At 38.0% G+C, this 19,431-nt stretch overlaps 3 protein-coding genes across 3 annotated transcripts; 1 reads left to right on the top strand and 2 right to left on the bottom strand.

The window, feature by feature from the left end:
• The first annotated feature begins 398 nt into the window (after positions 1-398).
• On the top strand, positions 399-5,856 carry LOC117446602 (transmembrane protein 43). The gene is made up of 12 exons (XM_034082887.2): positions 399-555; positions 1,266-1,406; positions 1,535-1,669; positions 2,312-2,406; positions 2,523-2,572; positions 2,825-2,894; positions 2,974-3,044; positions 3,168-3,295; positions 3,395-3,469; positions 4,202-4,303; positions 4,560-4,677; positions 4,760-5,856. The coding sequence occupies exons 1-12, from the start codon at positions 538-540 to the stop codon at positions 4,963-4,965; spliced, it is 1,209 nt and encodes a 402-aa protein (XP_033938778.1). The 5' UTR covers positions 399-537; the 3' UTR covers positions 4,966-5,856.
• A 681-nt stretch (positions 5,857-6,537) lies between these two features.
• On the bottom strand, positions 6,538-12,544 carry LOC117446482 (rho-related GTP-binding protein RhoA-B). The gene is made up of 5 exons (XM_034082673.1): positions 12,436-12,544; positions 11,329-11,486; positions 10,834-10,954; positions 7,362-7,492; positions 6,538-7,282 (listed from the first exon to the last, which is right to left on the bottom strand). The coding sequence occupies exons 2-5, from the start codon at positions 11,482-11,484 to the stop codon at positions 7,109-7,111; spliced, it is 582 nt and encodes a 193-aa protein (XP_033938564.1). The 5' UTR covers positions 11,485-11,486; positions 12,436-12,544; the 3' UTR covers positions 6,538-7,108.
• Positions 12,545-15,272: 2,728 nt separating this feature from the next.
• Positions 15,273-17,662, bottom strand: LOC117446481 (cytokine-inducible SH2-containing protein-like). Its single transcript, XM_034082672.2, has 3 exons — positions 17,373-17,662; positions 16,390-16,546; positions 15,273-16,109 (listed from the first exon to the last, which is right to left on the bottom strand). Exons 2-3 carry the CDS (start codon positions 16,526-16,528, stop codon positions 15,604-15,606), a joined length of 645 nt encoding a protein of 214 aa, XP_033938563.1. The 5' UTR covers positions 16,529-16,546; positions 17,373-17,662; the 3' UTR covers positions 15,273-15,603.
• Between the last annotated feature and the right edge of the window lie 1,769 nt (positions 17,663-19,431).

Below are 19,431 nucleotides of genomic sequence, written 5' to 3'. Positions count from 1 at the left end.
AAAGTTCTATTCAGGTAATGTAGACTTACGTCAATTGTACTTATGTACTTTACTAATTATTGTACAAATTCTGAATAAAAAATGCCTTAACACGCAACAACAACAACAACAATGGCTTGAACTGGCATAATTCCAAGTTTCCAACATTACGTAAACTTTAACTAGAGGATGAAATGTCTTAAGAGATTGCAGTAGGATTGCTTGCTGCTGACGCTGAGCTGCTTCAGAACTCGACTACCCATAATGCTTTGCGAAGTAGACGTGTGGGTCGGAAAAAGCCTCCTTGAGATGCGCTTGTTTAACTCACCGTGACAACCATGCGGCATAGTGGAACATACCTCTATAGGTTTACCGACTCCGCCTACCCGTGAGAATTCCGTTCTACCCCGGGTATCAATTAAAGCGCTCTCTGTGTCATTTCACTGGTGTCCTCGCTGTCCTTACTCCTGTACCGTGTTTAACTTCCAGTCTCCTGGCATCTTCAACCCTCGCTAACAAACGTTTCTGTTTGACTGCATAGTTCAACAAGTCAGAGACATGTCTTCAGCACAGACAGTAAGTGATTCATTTTAAGAAGGTTTGTTTTTACCTGAGAAACAGTTTCTGGAATTAGCTTTGCTGCAACGCTAGCGACGTAACTATTTTTCAGTTTCAGTTAACGTAACATCTAAACTAATAAACGTTTACGTTAACTCACGTTAATATAATGTATAATAATAACGTCAGCACCTATATAGTAACATGACACGAGTACTGCTAATATCATGCAACAACTATCAGTCAAAGTTTGACTTAATTAGCACTGAACAAAAGAGGTGTGTCCGTCACGCCTAGCTCTAGTCTAGAGACAGATTTTGACTTTGTCTGTAATGTTCAACATCACTTAGAGAGCATTCTCATGGAGTTTAAAGTAAAAGCAGCTTTTACAATGTTATACAATAGCAACACACTCATTGAGTTATTCATTATGTCAGGGGAGACAAGCCAAACTCTCCACAGTTTTATGTTAATAAACTATTCTTGTGACTGCTAGGCAAGTCTTTTATATTACTATCCAATGTCCTGGTGAATCATGCTACATTAAACATAATACAAATAGTTATTTAAAGTAAACATGATATACATTTGTGTCCTGTTGTGGAGGAGAATATAAAGCCAAAATGTATTAACTTGAGTGATTTATCAAAACTTCCTCTTCAAGTCAATAATGTCACCCATATTTCTAGTACATTCAACTCTTGTTCTTGTTGCTTTTTTTGTCTCAGATTACGGACCCAAACCAACACAAGCGTGTGTCTATTAAATCCAACCCTGGATTCCTGGAGCGATTAAGTGAGACTGCAGGAGGAACAGTTGTTGGTGTCGGACTGTTTTTCCTCTCCATCTATATTCTCTTCACCAATGAGGTAAGGAATGCAGTTGCATTCATGTATGTCACGTCAAAGCCACAATGCACACTATTCAAGTCAGAGTTACATTTTTGTTCATCCAGACCAACACAGTTCATGCTCTCTGTCACGGTTCCTGTTCTCAGGGGCGGGCTCTGCGAACAGCATATTCCCTGGATGAGGGTCTTTCTCAGGTTGTGTCATTGGAGCCTTTCTCCCACCTCGACCCGCAGAACAACGACCGTTTAGTGCACCTGTCTGCAAAGCTGCACACCTCACAGGTAAAATGATGTGTCAGAGCACTCTCTCTAATCACATACTGATAAAGACTCCATCGTTTTTTGTAATTTCTGAAGCAAACAACTGGGATCAACTTGTTGAGTATTTATGGTCATCAGATTCCTCCACAATGTCTCGATGACTCCTTGCATGTTGTTTTATCTTCCACACTTCCGCTAAAATCTTGAACTTATTTACCTTGAAAACCACTTGAAAGATTTGTGTCATTGTTATAAAGACATACTTTTGATTTTGGAAATACTACTATATGTACAATTCTGTAACAACCAAATAAGATCCTTATCAACAAAAAGTTTATATTTTAGTAAAAAACTATCACTTCATTTTCAGTTTGTTTAAATCTCACAAATCCTTTATAAGTCAGGCGGTATTTCATATTTACCGACTCATGTCAGAAAAGGCTGATATAGATATATAAGTACAGTATATTAATTTTACAAGTTCAGTAGCGATTAGGGGAAACATCTTGATATAATTTTCTTCGTTTTATTTCATTCTCTATCTAGTTTGACACTTTAATGAAATGGCATGCTACCAGAAAACATTCTAAGTTGCTCAGTTAAAGTCATATTCTGAAGTAAACCTTATTTCAGGGGATTAATCATATGCCACTCTGTTCACAGCCCCTCCACGATCCAAACTACAGAGTGTTGGTGCAGGCAGTGAAGCTGAAGAGGCAGGTGGAGATGTATCAGTGGGTGGAGTACCAGGAGAGCAAGTAAGTCTGTTCTCTACTTATGTCAATATTCAGGGTGCGGTCGGGTGGAAAAATGTTGGCTGAATTACAGAGCATCATTGGCTTGAAGTGAGTTTGTTACTCTGTTCTGATTTTAGGGATTACCAAGAGGATGGTCAGACCAAATCTGAGACGACATACAACTACAGTGAGTTGGTGATTTTTTCCAGTATTTGACAACAACATGCTGTAAAGTATAAAATGTCAGAAAATAGTGAAACATTTCTATCTCAAATCTTGTTTTGTCCACAACTTAAATACTGTATATTCTGGAACATATATCTGGATTTTAAGGATGTTGATTATTTTTATTCGTAGAAAAATTATAAAAATATTGAACAACTAATGGATTAATCTGGAGTGCTGTTTGAATTAAAGAGTTGTGATTCATTTTCTTTAGACACCGAGTGGAAATCCGAGTTGGTTAACAGTCGCCATTTTGATAAGGAAATTGGTCACCAGAACCCGAGGTACACAAATATGGATCAATAAATAACATTTTTGTGTGTTTGTGTGGAGTTTATCTCTAATTTCATCTCTTGATTTTAGTGCCATGGCAGTTGAGAGTGTGACAGTCGTGGCTCCTGATGTTGGAGTTGGACCTTTTAGTCTGTCCAAAGGTATCTTTAAAGAATTATACACACAAATACATTAAGTAAATAACAGCGATACACTATTGTGTGTATGTAACATTGTTTTAATTTGAATCCTAAATATTTAACTAATTGTTTTGTTGTCCTCAGGCCTGGTGGAGCAGATAAATAACTTCCAGACGCTGAGCCTGAGGGATTTATCCCTCTTTAACATCGACCCTTTCCTCAGCATTGATGACGATTATTTCTATCACACCCAAAACCCACGCAGGCCTGAGGTGAGCCTCATGAAGTGCACTTTCACTACAAACATAAACTGCTGAAGGGTTATGCTCGTACATTGGTGCAGTTATTGAGTTTATTGTTTTGCTCACAAGGTCGGGGATGTGCGCGTGAGATTCTCCTTCGCTGGTTTGAGTGGCGAGACGTCTCCCTTCGGACCGGCTCAAACTGTAAGCGGACCAGAAGACAAGTCAGAATATACATTTCCTTCATGATGACAGAGCAGTAGATCATTGTCTTTAAGTAGTTTCCACTGTATCCTTGTGTCATATTTTGGTATCAACACTAGAACCGCCACAGGGTCATTTTTATCTCCCTGCACATTCAAATAAATGTCACCCTGTAAACATAGAACCCACTCATCTCAAACTTTGTGACTTTTCCTAAAATGTGTATATTTATCATCTTGTGAATTTTGGGGGGTGTGGAAAAAATATGAACATTTTGACCCCTCATAAACAAATGCATAGTGCTGCGCTATACTTGGTGCAACATTAACATCAAAGTCTTGAAAATAGATTTCTCTTTGGTCTCTCACACATAACTAAACATGACTAAATGCTTAATCAAAAAATAACCCAAAACATTGAACCAATAATACAAATAGTTATTCGTTGTAACCATTATTTCATTCAGCCGAATGAGAAGTATTGAAATCATTGTTTGCTCAACCAGCAATCTAAAACCCTAAGACGTCCGTTCTTCTGTTAATTAAAATAAAGAAAAAAAAACAAATTCTGTAAAATGACTTCTACTTAACCAAAATAGTAGCCAATTAATTGTCTTAAGATCTTATTCCGGCCAAAGAGTTTTAGCCCTAACTGAAACGATATCTTTCTTCAGATCACACACCTTTAATTCTAATGAAATCTTGTTCGTTGATAAACCATGACTGTTTTCAGGTCAGTGTTGTGGCCATGCAGAGAGGGGAGCAGCTGAGGTCGTATAGAACCAAGTCAGGAGACACTCTGGAGATCCTGTACCTGGAGGAGCTCTCTGCAGAGGTCAGCGGGGATTTCATTTTATTCCTTGGACAGCTTTGGGGAAGTTGTTGAATTGTCAAAGTCTTACTTACATACCGTTGAATTGAAATGTTCCAGAAATGTTTGTGTATGCCGTCAATTATAGTTATTAGGAAGAAAAAACATCTGAAAATGATGGTTAGAAGGAATCGGCATAGGAAAATGCATATATAGGATGTTTTGATATTTTCCACGTAGTCTTTGGTTCTGGAAGTTGATCGTTCTGTTGTTTCTGTAGGAGGTTTTTGAGAAGGAGCAGCAGTCCAACAGTATGAAGACGTGGGGACTCAGGGCTGCAGGCTGGGCCCTCATGTTCCTCAGCATCCAGATGACCATGCGCATCATCTACACGCTGGGTAAACACACACTCACTGCTCCACATCACGGATTGATTTCTTGCATCTCCTGTCCCTAATGTTTTCTGTTGTCTGCGTACAGTGGACTGGGTTCCTGTCCTCAGAGAGCTTGTCTCCGTGGGGCTGAAGATCTTCGCCCTGTGTGTCTCCTGCTCTCTGTCCCTCCTCACCATCGGAGTAGGATGGATGTTCTACCGACCGTTAGTGGCTGCAGCTCTGGGAGCTCTAGCTCTGCTTCCCATGTTTCTCGCCCGCTCAGGACTTGTAACAGCCAAGAAGAACGAATGACTATCAAACTGAGGATTTTCACAGCAGTGTCCGATGCCTGGCTGTATATTTATTTATCTGAGGAATGAGTGTGCAGCCTTTTTTTTTTTTGCCCAGCAGGAAAAACAACAGACATTCTATGGTGACACATGTTTTTATCATCAAGTGTCCAAGGAGCTCTGGTGACATTGGGTATCCCTTTTTCACCTTGGAGCTATGTTTATGGATACAAAGAAATCACACATTAACCACTGCTCTTGCCTTCAGACCGCACATCTTATGTTGCCTTTAAAAAAATGTTATTCACATCCTCTTGATATTGTGTTGCTTACAATGAGCATCATATCAGTCTTATTTTGACTGTCAATCATTTGTCTTGACTTATTGCTCTCTACACAAATCATACTCAATCATGCAGTACATTCTAATTTCATGGAGGTTTAAATCATCATTTTTAGTTTTGTTTACGCAGGTGTTAATCAAATGTAACTTTATTATGTTTAGTGTATACTCACCGATGTAAATGGGGTAGGACAATATATATATTTTTCCATAAAGCTGAACACAATTACCATCATGTCGGTTTATGTAAGCTTAGTGTGCCTAATAAACTGGCAAGTGGACTGAATATTTGTCACTAATATAAATCACAGGTTATCCAAGATTTCCATCACCTTAAACTATTTTCAAAATACAACAGTGCTGATAGCAGTGATTTCTTTACAAATTAAAACTGATTCCATTGACGTGTAAACATTTTTGAATAATATTCAGTTTGCATTTGTAAAATGATCAATGTCAGTGTTTGGTTTACACAGAAAGGCCAATCTTGGTAACATGCCAAAGAACAGAATCTGCAAATGTGTTCTAATGTTGGTTTTCATACATGTCAAATAAAGCACTTGTTTCCTATTGTAGTGCGAGTCAAGATGGCCTGGAAGGTAGGAGGCCAAAAAGTGAGGCAATTAAGTAAAAAAGTGTTTCTCACATTATACCTTAATTTTTTTATTAAAACACTTAAAAGTGGGGTAGGTAATTTGAGTAACCAGTTTGAGTGCGCTAGAATTTGAAAATACACATCCGGAAAAAATCTGCCACTTCCTTACAGAGCCCCTCCTCCAACACACACGAACCCGCACATGACCAATGAGGGCACGAGATAAGTTTGTGCACAGATGGAAGGCTGACAGGCAGTTAGGCCATCCAGTTATTTTAGCCGGGCCGGCTCAGATGATTGGTCGTGCTTTTTACAGCGCCACGGCTTCCACAGAGGACATTTTTATGGATTTTTTGTCAAAGCACTTCAGATATTCATTGCTATCGGGATGTTAAGAGCATTCCATGGAATATAACAAAGTGTATCTCGAGCCGGTTTCTCAAACTTACATACCCCACCTTTAAGGGATGGTTTCGTTAAAGTAGAATAAATATTTTTGAATTAAAATAGCGACATTCCCCTCAAACACCCTGCATCTGTCCGCTGTTTTAATGAGATAACCAAAGATTGGCTTGTATCTTCACTAACAGGCTCCAACTCTGAAACACGCCCTCACTGGGTTTACTGCAGCGTCATCAAGCACGTGATGCAAATAATCAAGATTCTTACAAAGTAATTTATTACACAAAACACTACGTTTCCATTTGCGTTTAACAACATGAGTTTCCAGTCTCATATTGTGCAAGTGATCATAATGCACATTAGGATTTGTATATGAAGCACACAAACACATTTTGACTTCAATGTGCGCATCTGTTTGTTGAAATAATTAAAAGGATTAAGGGTCACAGTGTACAGGTACTTCACCCTATTGGCTGTGGAAACATTCCTCAGATCAGCAGACAGGGCTTAAGCACTTCTGTAGTTGGCAGGTATGACACAGCAGGGCCCCTGGCTGACCTCTTTGATTACATAGTACATGTTGATAAAGGAGGTTTCATTATGGCAAATTTACTCATGTTAAAGTACAAAAAAGTAGTTTCCATAACCTCAAAAATGAATACTGACAGAACCTGACTACTTTTGCTTAAGACAAAGAAAGTAAAAGCATTACACCTTTAGGAAAAACTGGGGAGAACAGTCTTTTGTGTGGGTGTGTTTGGGGGTAGGTTTGACCTAATGCTCCTTCTTTCCCCCTGGGGGAGGCAGTCCTCGTGCCCCCCCTGTTTACAGTAGGACACATTTATTGCTCTTCTTTCCCCGCCTGGCCTGTAGTGCAGCCCTGGTGGCCATTTCGAACACTTCCCTCACACCATCCTTTGTTTTTGCAGAGCACTCCATGTATCCAAAGGCACTGATCCTGTTAGCCATGTCCCGTCCATCCTCCGGTTTCACAGGTTCCTGAAGAGAAGGTCAGGACACGTTTTAGGAAGCAGGCTTTCAACACGAGAAGACTGTGTGTCAGTTTGACATTATTTACCTGCTTCATTTTGGCAAGCTCTCTCCGGGTGTGCTCATCGTTACGCAGGTCCTTTTTATTTCCCACCAGAATAATGGGCACATTAGGGCAGAAGTGTTTCACCTCAGGAGTCCACTTCTCAGGGATGTTCTCTGAAGGAGGGGACAAAAGACACCATCTGTCAGAACCATAGACTCTATATAAGAAGTGGACGTAGTCACTGTGACATCCCTTTTTTGTTAAGTGTCGTCTCAAATCCTTGAGTTTAGCATTTTGACTGGCGCCATCTTGTTTTTTTGGAACCAAAAGTGACAAATGAGGGAGTGCTGAACAAGACACTTTAGGCAGCAAAGCATTACAATTAACTTATAGGAATGGAAAACAATGTTAGATTCAAAGTTGTAACACTCAAACTGTACCACACTGTTGTAGCAAAGTGCCAATCACAAGGAAGCCCCGCCCTAAAGCATATGCTGCTTTATCTTCTGTTTTTCTCTTAATGAACATGAACAAAAAACATGACAATTTTAACTAGCAATCAAGTCCATAAACTAATCAGGAAACGGTATGACAATAATAAACAAAGTCTTCTATTTCATGTGAAAACCTCCTGTACACTGTCCCCTTACTGCTGATTTATTAATTACACAATGTTTGTCCATCTGACCATTTATCAGGAACACATGATATAATATATATATATATATATGGGCCATTCTACCGAATTGGACCAAAGTCAGGTTGGAAATGTTTTTAAATGTTGTATGTTTTTTTCCCAAAACGTTGTCCATATATATTTTGTACCATATCTAAATTACACATATCGAGTAAAAGAACCGTACATTTTGATATCGTATTTTCAGACTGTATTGGAATGTTCTTCCTCTACCAAAAATGGTCACTACCGAAACATAGTACATACACTGTAGTAAAACAGTGTTATATTAACCTGTTAAGATTGTTTTACCTTCCCTTCTCTAAATAGTATTTTAACAAATATTTCTTGAGGGTTTTCACAATTAAATTAATATAAGTGAATTTGTCATCGAATTTCAAAGTTCAATTTATACAATCCATAAAAGTCATAATGCAAACTTTCTTTGTAAAATGCATAATACTGATCATATTGATTCCAGAGTTGATGATTGTTGAAATTGAACATACATTAAACCAATCAGTATCATATTATTTTAGTTGATAAATCAATATACTTAATTTTTTACAGAACATCGTACAGTAAACACGGTAGTGACTGCAGTATTTTGTTCTCAAGGTTGTATCATATTCCCTCAACCTTATTGCTTAATCTGAACTCATAACATGCCTTATGTTGAAGTGTGAATGTTTGACGCTACTGACCCAGAATCAGCACTTTAGTAACAGGCTGAAATAGAGGGGGATGAGGCTAGAATGGGTGATCCGTTTGGTATTTTGAGCAAAACATTTCATAGACATGTTTTTTATATATCTGAGACCTATAATATATGCCTACAAATAGTACAATAGGATACCTTTAAATTAACACACAGATTTTCAGACTTTAAAACATGTATTTCAAAACTATGGGATTTACCTGCTTACCATTCCATTTTGTCACGACCGAAACGATCATGTAAATTACCGAAACGTAACCATATGTTTCAGTAGTGACGATTCTAGCGAAAATTGAGCATAACAAAAGAATGCTAGCAAGTACTTGGCAAGCATACACGTTTTTGAAGAGGTTAACACACATAAAAACATAATACTTTGCATAAAACTCCGAAAAGGTTTACTTAATTGAAGATAATATGTGTTCGATAGTGACAATTCTTAAGGTTACACGCCGATTTTCAGATTTTGGAACAGATTTATATCAAAAGTATGGGATATAGCTACTTGCCATTCAGCCATGAGGGACAGGGATGCAGTGCCACTGCCTAGTCAAAAATGCAGGGGTGTGTGGCTAAAAACCAGGCCCATGGTACGTCCACACAGCAGCTTCAGAAGAAACTTCCACCGCTTCTCTGCCCATTGACTTTGAATGGGGATGACGTCACTTTGCCTCGCTTTTCGCCGAACTGCATTGTGGGGGAGCGAAGCGAAGATTTCCAGGATCTCCAGGATTCAAAAGTTGAGCAATGTTCAACTTTTGAAGCTGAGCTGGAAGCGCCAGCCAATCAAACACGTTTATGCAAATCTGACAGTAGAAGCGCTAGCCAATCAAACCGCGTGTAAGCAGGGAGAACCAGACCGCAGTTCATTTCCTCATATTCCAAACGAGAAACTACGGTAGCAAATCACCCGGTTCTTTACGACCAGAACTATTAACGGGATACAAACCGGAGGAACCAGACATGGAGGGAGGTGGCAGAGACAGTGGGTGAAACTGGTAGGTTTTCGCCTGTTTGGGGAGTTTATATATATATATATTGCTCGCATAAAATCCCCGGTTTTATTTGCTTTGTATGTCGGGGGCGGGAGATTCATGTGATTGGTTGTTGGTCGCATTGCTCGCAAAAAATCCCCAAGCTGTCAGACACGCCCAGCTCCAAGATTTTTGAAAAGCTGCTGTGTGGACGTACCGTCAGCCATTGGACTAAAACCAGGCTCAGCCATTGGACTAAAACCAGGCCCAGCCATTGGACTAAAACCCCTTGTGTTTCGGTAGTGACATGAAAACTGGCGACATGATTTTTTATAAAAAAATTATACCCACAATAAATCTAAATATTCCAACTTCTGTTTGAATGTAATAATAAAGATCTTCTAAATACAACATTGAAAAAAATGTTTTAAGTGTTATTTACAGAAATTGAAATTTAGATGTCAGGGTTGGGGACAGCTACTTCCCAATAGAAAGTACCCTATACATGATGTTTTTGTATATATTAAGCTTATCACTATCTAAATAAATGCCTTGTGTTTAAATAGACCATAACATATTCTTAGTAAATATCTATGTCTGAATACTTAATTGTTTTGTTAAATAGTTTTTCTTGTTGTGGGACCGCAGTTTGTACTAATTCGGTAGAATGCCCCATATATATTATATATATATATATATACATATATATAAAATTGATATATAATTTTGAAACCAGAGTCGCCCCCTGCTGGCCACTAGAAAAAAAAATGCAGTTTAAGGCACTTCTCCATTGGCCCACATCAGGTGCTTCTTGGTCAGAACAGAAAATGTGATCAGTGTGTTTGTATGTGTGACTGTGATGTACAGGGTTGAGGAAAAAAATGATACATGGTGTGTTACAATCAACAGAGGAGGAGTATAATAACATGCCTTCCTGTGTCCAGCAAAAGTGCAAGGTAAACTTTCTGAGAGCTATTTTTTTAAATCTCAAACTGGTGTGTCTATTTCCCTCCTGGGAAAAAAAAAGTTATACAGTAAATTGAAACTAAATCTTTAATGTGTTCACCGTCTCACAACTGTTTAGGCAGTTAGATTAATTAAAAGAGAAAAATGTACCACAACTAATAGCGCTCTGTTTCAACTTACCAAGACTGTCAGGACTGTCGATGGAGAAGCACATGAGAATGACATCAGTGTCGGGATAGGAGAGGGGGCGCAGTCTGTCGTAGTCTTCCTGACCTGCTGTATCCCAAAGAGCTAACTCCACCTGCAATAAGAGGTCACAAGAAATCAATAAGAGGAAGGAAAAGCATGTTCAGGGTGCTTCAGGTCCACATGTTTAATTTAACAAAGACTTCATTTAAACGCATGTTGTTGTCTTTGAAACGCACACCCAGAAACCATAATATTTAACATTTTATCCAAAATATGAATCGAACATGATTAAGAACTGACGTAAATACTAATTTATCAATCCAAAACTGCAAAATAAGTCAACTTTATTGGTATTAATCGACACATCTCATAACATACAACCTGTTCAAGTTGTACAGATTTTAGGGAGTAAAAAGGGACTTCAATTCAGCTGCAAGGGCCATCCTGCTGATTGTAGACTGAAATGTGAAAAGAGAACTACATTACCTGCTTGCTATCAACTTCAATGTCAGCAACGTAGTTCTCAAACACTGTGGGCACATAGACCTCTGGAAACTGGTCCTTGCTGAACACAATGAGCAGACAGGTCTTCCCACAGGCTCCATCTCCCACTATGACCAGCTTTTTCCTGATTGCTGCCATAGCTGCAGACAGGGGACAGAAAACATCAAAGGTTACAACATGAAAACACTTGATCACAGGGAGGTAATTAATATTGCATTCAGGCATTATGCAACGTCCACCTCTACGCATGTGAGAAACGATGAGCAGTCACCCGTCTTCAGCTGTGTTGACACAACTCGTCTGAAACCAACACCCGGGGCTAACTATTTAGCTTTCAACATCACGGCCTTTTATTGTCCGTCAGCCAGCTATACTGCAGTTGTATACATTGAAGGACACGAGGACAGCATGTCAAGATGTGAGACCGTGCACCTTATGTTGAATTAGGATAACAATTTAAGTCAGACTAGCAACAAACATGACGATACACTTCCGCTTGAATGTTTCTGACCCACCCCAGGATCAACATTGACAAATTACTCACTAACGTTCACATGTCCCATATAACATGGAGAACAGTGACTAGATTTACCGAAAAATGAACACGTTACTCACTGGTATCAACATATAATTGTGATTCACTGCCGTGTATGTTGACCTAGTTTTCAGTTAGCTAGGGGGTTCTGTTTACAAAAGACTTAGCTACCCGAGCTAACCAGCTAGCGTTAGCCGGGCAGTGCGCAGAGTTTACATATTTATGGTGTTATTCAAAGGTTGTGTTGGATACATGTGCGTTATTTATGTTATAATATATATAATCCCACGGCCGTGTTCGTGGTTTTCAACTAACTTCCCACAAAAACCTCGTTTTTTCCTTTAAAGTCACTAACCGGTACGACTGGCTAGCTTGGGTGTTAGCTAGCAAAACGGAAGTCACAGCGACTCCATCGATCCGTTAGCTAGCTGGCTAGCGTCAGCAGAATATAGGATCAAAATATAGGTTAACAAAATACATATAACAATATTGTTGCCAACAAAGCACACTGACAATGTACTGTAACTTAACATTGCTTTTAATTATGTGCTTACCTAATGATTGCTTTAAAATATATCCAAATTATCTCCAAGTAGTGCTTTGTTGGCCTCCGTCGCTGCTGCTGCTGACTGCGCTGCTGCTGGAGGATTAACAGGAGGGAAGTGAGGGGGTGGGGGAGGATAACAATTCACTGTTGTACAAACATTAAATATTACACCATATAAATGGAATACATGGTTAAAGCTACGATGGTTATTATTTGCAATTTGTTTTGTTATTATTATACTACCCATAGCTCTTATTCAAATAACTGTTAGAAGCATCTCACATTAATATAGGTCATTCAGACATTATGGTTAAAAGTACTACTTTTGTAAGGTGTGACTTTTTCACATAATATGTTTTTTTGTTTATTTTTATACCCATGGCGAGGATATTTCAGAAATAATTTATTTACAATAATTGTGTGTATATCTTAAAATGTATGGTTAACATGAATGTCCTATCATTATTATTTCTATACATTTGTATACATTTGAATAATATATAATACAAAACAGCAACATAATTGCTTGTCTCTAGGACGAAATATCTAAATAACTGACATACTATGGGCTGGGGTCCTTTATACCGCACATTTTCTTCCAGTGGTCCAATGTAACTTTAAATGTACTCAGGTACTAGTGTTTTACTTGAGTATTTTCTTTTCATGCTACTTCATACTTCTACTCCACCAAATTTGGTTGGCAGTGTTGGCATTTGTTGTCCTCCTCTATCATAATCTATTATGCAGAAAATTAACTTGTTTGGGTCTCCAGGGCAAACATAGCTGCTGTTGGCCCTATTAGCAACCCACTGCTTATCTGTGAACTGTGAACATTTTTCCTGCAATAATAATGTAAATGTCCCCAGGCCTGTTGTTTTGTTTTATTTGTTGGTAACACGATAGACGAAATGTCTCTATAAAATACAAACTACATTTTTAATATGCACTTTTTGACGGCAGACATTTGGACTTTACAATTGTACATTTTAAATGTCTCAGTAAGTCCTGACATAATGACAGGCAGCAGCCAGGACCCAGACACTGAGGTAGCCACCTTTCACTGTATTATTTACACCTGTGCCTCTTTTACTCTGACATGTCAAAGTAATTTATGTAAAAACCTTTTTTGATCATTCAGAAAAAACAATTGACACAGGATCAAGATAATTTAAAAACAGGAATCAAGCTGTTATCATGTTAGTGAATATTGTGCTTTAGTAGGGCATGTTTTCACCCACCTTGGTTGATATTGATCTGTAGTGATGCAAATTATGTACAGGTTACATGTCTGCAGCTCATAAAAAAAAATATATATAGCAAATTCAGATTTTCTGAAACAGATCTGATTGTTTTAGGTGCACACTAGTAAAAATTGCAACATAGGCACATCCAAATCCGGTTTACACATTTACAATCTAACATATATATAAAATAAGACACCAAAAGGTGCTTTTGATTTATTTATTTTTTGAATGTGTTGTGTTGAGTACACTTTGTTTATATTGTGGCATTTCTACATTATATCAAGTAAAGGATCTGAGTACTTCCTCTGTGGGTTTAATCCCTACAGTTCACGTCAGCTACACATACTCATCTTTGTCAGTTGTGCATTTAACAGCAAAACTACTGCATGTCAGAAACGTCCATGCTTTCCTGGTAGAGAATGTTATTAGAAAAGTGATTAAAAGATGCTGATCATTTAAGTAAAGACAGAAAAATTATTTAAATGTTTGACAGTGACAGGTTGACACAGGCAGAGAGAGAGATGATCTGCTCTCAGTTGGTGCAGCGGTGTATTAATAACTGCAGCTCTTACTTACTCTAATCCTGATAAGAGGCTTTCTCAGCATTGCTCAGTTCCTCCTCGTGGAAACCAACTTAAGCATGATTCCATGAAAACAGTAATACCGCACATTCATCTGTATGTTCAAGTGGCCAGCCTTTCAACCGTGAAAAAAACATGTTTTATTTCTCTGAAATCCACAGGCATGATCCTTTTCTGAGAATGAAACCAGTGTGTAAACATATTTCCCACAATACCATTTTCTTCAACGAACACCCGTTGCTGTTCAGTCTGGTAATGATTTGTAAGAAGAGTTATGATTTATGATGATTTTGTACATAATCGGAAGCTATTGGTACCTGTTTATGTGGATAATTTTGTAAATGATGCTGTATGATGTCCTTTTGTTGTTCTATTTATGTTTTTATGTTTCACGTGGAACTACTTGAGCAGGTCTCCCTTGGAAAAGAGATCAATGATCTCAATGGGATTTTATCTGTATAAATAAAGGTTTGAAATGAAATGAAATAACAAAATACCATAGTCACATTTACCCTGTCTCTTATTATATATTATATAATCGCTTTAATTAAAAGGCCCTCCAGTCTGCATGTCATGTTAGTGTCAGGCTGACCTCACACTATTGGTAACACTATCTTAGAAGTGTACCCTCTACCCTGGACTATTTAAATTCTTGATTATACTGTGATAAGATTTGACCATGTCCAATGAAACTATGTAGCACTGGAAAAAAGCCATATTTAAGATATTTTGTGATAATAATAGTGCCGAAAAATTGTTACATGAGACGACTGGTGGCTTATGGTTCATCCGGTTCATTACGTTCATGAAGAGTGAATAAACATTGCTCCATTAAACACACTTTGCAAACGTCAAGTGCCGTAAAATGAGCTCCTAAGATGAAAAACAAAAATAAATCCAAAACATTTGTAATGTAAATCCTACTGGAACAACAAAATTACCAGAAGTCATATCTTAACAGATTTGAGTTTTTCTTTAATTATTATTGCTAAAATCATGTAAAAAATTGGAGCCACTCGTCCAAAACATGCAAAGACATTATGTGAATCTCTTCTTACTGATAGGAAATGGCACAAATAAATAGAAAAAGCTCACACATTGGCATTTAGATAAAATCAGTTCACAGTTGCTGACACAGACTTATGAAAATAGTAAAAAAAAATCTTATCCTAGAGAACAACAGTAGTACAAAGACTTAGCTCGTCATTCATTTCAATTACCTCCACCTGGGTCAATCGCTGTCCCTTTGGGTGTCAAACTGTTCCAAGATTCACAGTGTGTGGTCAACAAGGAGGGTGACCCTGACCCACGTCCCAGTCTCTGTGTCCTGCACCAGAGAGACAGAGACCCTCATATGTGGAAAGGATAGTCCTGCACGTAGTGCAGCAGAGGCTTCGGGAGTGGCAGATGGTCAGGGCACTTTGTGTGTCTGTTGATTGCGAGGCGCGTCAGGTGCTGTAAAGAAGAGAAGGCCTCTGGTTTGTGCAGGGGGCGCACCAGCTCCAGAGGCACTCCGCTGTCACTGTCCGTGTGCTTGGTGGGGTCAGGCTTTGTTTGCGGATGGATGTCATTAGACCTCTGGCGCTGTTTTGTGTGTCCGGAGGCTGTGTAGTTCTGTATGAGGCTGAGCACATCTGGGAAGGACTGCAGGTGAGGCAGGTCGGGGGAAATGGAGTCCAGCCAGAAAGAGCCCCTGCAATATTTGATGCGAATGCTGGTAGGTCCACAGCGGGTCTTCACTGACAGGGCCAGCATGAACTGAGGGTGACTGCTGTCCCGCATTAGAAATGTGCCTTCAGACCTTTTTTGGAGAGCTTCCCGAGCTTCATTCGCAGAGATAGAGCCCCAGTACCAGCCTGAATTCAAACAAATAGTTTTAATATCAGCTTTTTTATTTTTCTTTAACATGAAAGTAGTTTTGGTGAATATATCCATACAAATGGTATTACTAGAGGTGAGGTTTGATTCCTAGATTATTATATTATACCGCAAAGCCATGGAAATATCTCCCCTCACCTAATGTAATGCATATCAAATAAATAAAACGTATATGGGATAGACATATTTTTTAAAACAGTCACATTTTTTTCAATGAAGTACAATCTGAGTTCAGAGTCGGAGAGGCTGCCGGTGTACCTGAGGTCTGTAGGTACTGGAAGGTGGTGGTGATGCAGCGTAGATCATCTGCTGGGTCACAGGGCGGAGGAAAGGGCTGCGGGCGGCAGGAAGCTTGTCGCTCCTCATGATGAAAAATTGTCACTGCACGGGCAACCATTTCTGATTAATAGCAGCCCTGTTAATACACAGAACACTGTTAGGTATTTAACAGAGATTTCTGTTAAAGCTCTGAACTACTTTAATAGGTCACTGTCCCAAGTAAATCAAGTAAATAATATATTTATATAATTTTTAATTCACAGATGTAAAATATAGGTTTGGTTGCTCTTGTCCAAATTGAGCTGACAAGCACAAAAACAACCAACCCCAATTGGTGAAAGATTCTTGTTAGGTATTTTTAGCAAGTAAAATATCACAGTTTGAAATGACTCTGTATTAAAATGTATAGAAGTTGAAGTTGAATTATAATGCATATTAATGTACGCATAAGTAAGCATTATATAAGTATTATATGAGTCAGCTGGTCAATTTGGCTTGATTCTTTTCACTAAATATTTAGCTGGGTTGCTTGTACATTTAACCAAGTGATACATTTATATTAAAAAACCTTATCTTTATGCAAATAAATACAACACTTTATGTATTTATTTGTATAATTTATTTTAATTATATTATTCATTAGAATCTGAAAAGTAATTAATGACTGAAGCTTTCAGATAAATGAAGTGGTTCCCTCCCAATTGTAGTGGAGTAAAAGTAGCAGAAAATTAAAATATTAAATATAATAGTAATGTATTGATCTGAGATCATGTAGGCTAGACTACATTAAGTAGACTAGTGAAATAAACAAAAAACACACGACACAGAAAGCCAAAAACAAATTAAAGGGTTAATAAAGTGTCACAATCATTCAGACATCAGGCAATATCATTGTATAACTAATGCAATTCTAGATCAAACAGACTTTGGAAATCATGAAATCATTTCTGTATCACTCTTACCTTAAATCAAAGATTATCATAGAGATCACGACGATTTGAATAAAACTGCCTTGTGGATAAGACAGCAGTTTCTCAATTTAAATAATGAACAAATGCCGAATAATCTCTGCTGGGGTCGAAAAGATAATATATTCCGTGTTAAAAACCTGCAACAGTCGTAAAAACCGAGAGGATATATCCGTGTGTGAGCTGTGGTGTGCTGAGAATGTGTGTGTTGTGAGGACAGAAAACAGCTCGCTTCACTTTGGGACTGACTGGTTCCAGGAATCTGATTCCAAGAAAGGTTTTGTGTTTCAGCGCCCACAGTGACAGACAAGCTGCAGCCAGCAGCTCTTCTGATCTCTGTCAATACACACACTGTCAACACACTGCACATCCGGTACGGCTTTCAAAATAAGAAACTGGTGACTTTGTTTAGAAAAGCTCTCTTTCTGGTGTTATAGACAAACCCATCCTAAACTTTAGGATAGGACCTAAAGCCTCTTTGAGAAATGAGAGAGCACCTTGGAAATTTGAGTGTGTCATTACGATGTTTATTTTGTCATGCGATTTATCATGAAGAATTTTGAAATATACTCACCTATTTAAAAAAAGAAATGACTTGCAATGACTTTTAAGGCATTGTCTCATTATACAATGTCACGGTTATACACGATAAGACTCAATTTATTAGATAAAGATGTAACTAATGCTGTGGGACATTTGTGTCAGACTGCATACGTTTGAGCTTGTTGTGCCATACAATATTTATTATTATGATAATCTGTTTCATTATGTATTATTTATTTTGTAATATTGAACACATTAGGTCTCCTCCATACAATTCTGAATTTATTATCACAGTTCATTAATACACTTTATTTTGTGCAGAATTAAATGTGACTGAGTTTTACATATTGTTGTTGTTTTCCCTATCACCTGTTAGTTAACATTTTATTCTGAAGGCCAATAGCCTTACTTCCGGTAATGTTATAGTTACCTCAGTCTGTTTTGATGCAGTTGCAGGCGTTAAGGTTTTTAACGCCACATTTCATCCAATGGAAATGCCGCTTTTCATATTTGCATATCTGTGTACATGTTTAATAATTAGTAATAATGAGTTAATATTTAGCTGTTTTTATCATTAACCAAGTGTATTGTGTTTATTATTGTAGAGTAAACCAAACATTGATAAGCACCCAAACACTACTTATTATTTCTCTCTTCTAATAATGTTTTGAGCGTTAACCTTTCAGCCCATTTTTTTTCTTGTTGTGGGCTATTAGTGTAAAGACAATTACCTGCTAATGGTTATATACTGGAGGATTATTTTTCCTGGAAATGATTGGAACTGTGTCATGTCAGAAGTCATGTTATAAACAGGTTCATCATCACCCAGCCCACAGTTCCCGTGTTCAAAGATAACGAGCACTTGAAAACTACCATTCAACTCTGAACCTTGTTTCCAGGGAAATGTTTCACATATAGCGTCTTTCCCCAGAGGAATGACAGCAGAAGAAGTGCACAGCTGAAGGCTTCGGAGTACAGCGACTTCCTGGAAAACACACACAACCCATTGACCTTGCACGTCTACAGGACACACACAAACACTCAGAGAAATAGAGAAATTAGGACACAAACACTAAAAAATACAGAAAATATTTTTATTGTAGGGCCATGTAAAACAACAGCCTTCAGCTGAGTGTAGTCAAACCTCACCCAAGTGACTGAAGAAGGCAACTGTGAATGTGATGTGGAGAGATTTGCAATGAACAATGGGTAAAGCATAGGCTGACTAGAGAAAATATAAAGGATAATCCACCATAAAACAAACATTTGAAAGCCATTTCACGATGATTTTGATTACCTGAATCAATATTAGTGACTGGTGATGTTAATTATTTCCTGAAGAGGAGCACAGAAACAGGAGAAGACAGATCTGATTGAGCATTTGCATTCAACTTGGGTTGGCAAATGAAAAATGTATTAATAAAATAGTATCCTATTAACATCCAGTTGTTTTAAGAGGTTTTAAGACAGATTAAACTAACAAGATATCATCTTTAAATGAGTGAGCTTT

The sequence above is a fragment of the Pseudochaenichthys georgianus genome, chromosome 5 (genome assembly GCF_902827115.2).
Source record: "Pseudochaenichthys georgianus chromosome 5, fPseGeo1.2, whole genome shotgun sequence".
Lineage (NCBI taxonomy): Eukaryota > Metazoa > Chordata > Actinopteri > Perciformes > Channichthyidae > Pseudochaenichthys > Pseudochaenichthys georgianus.
Note: the sequence above shows the minus strand (reverse complement) of the source record. Positions and strands in the feature narration are given on the sequence as shown.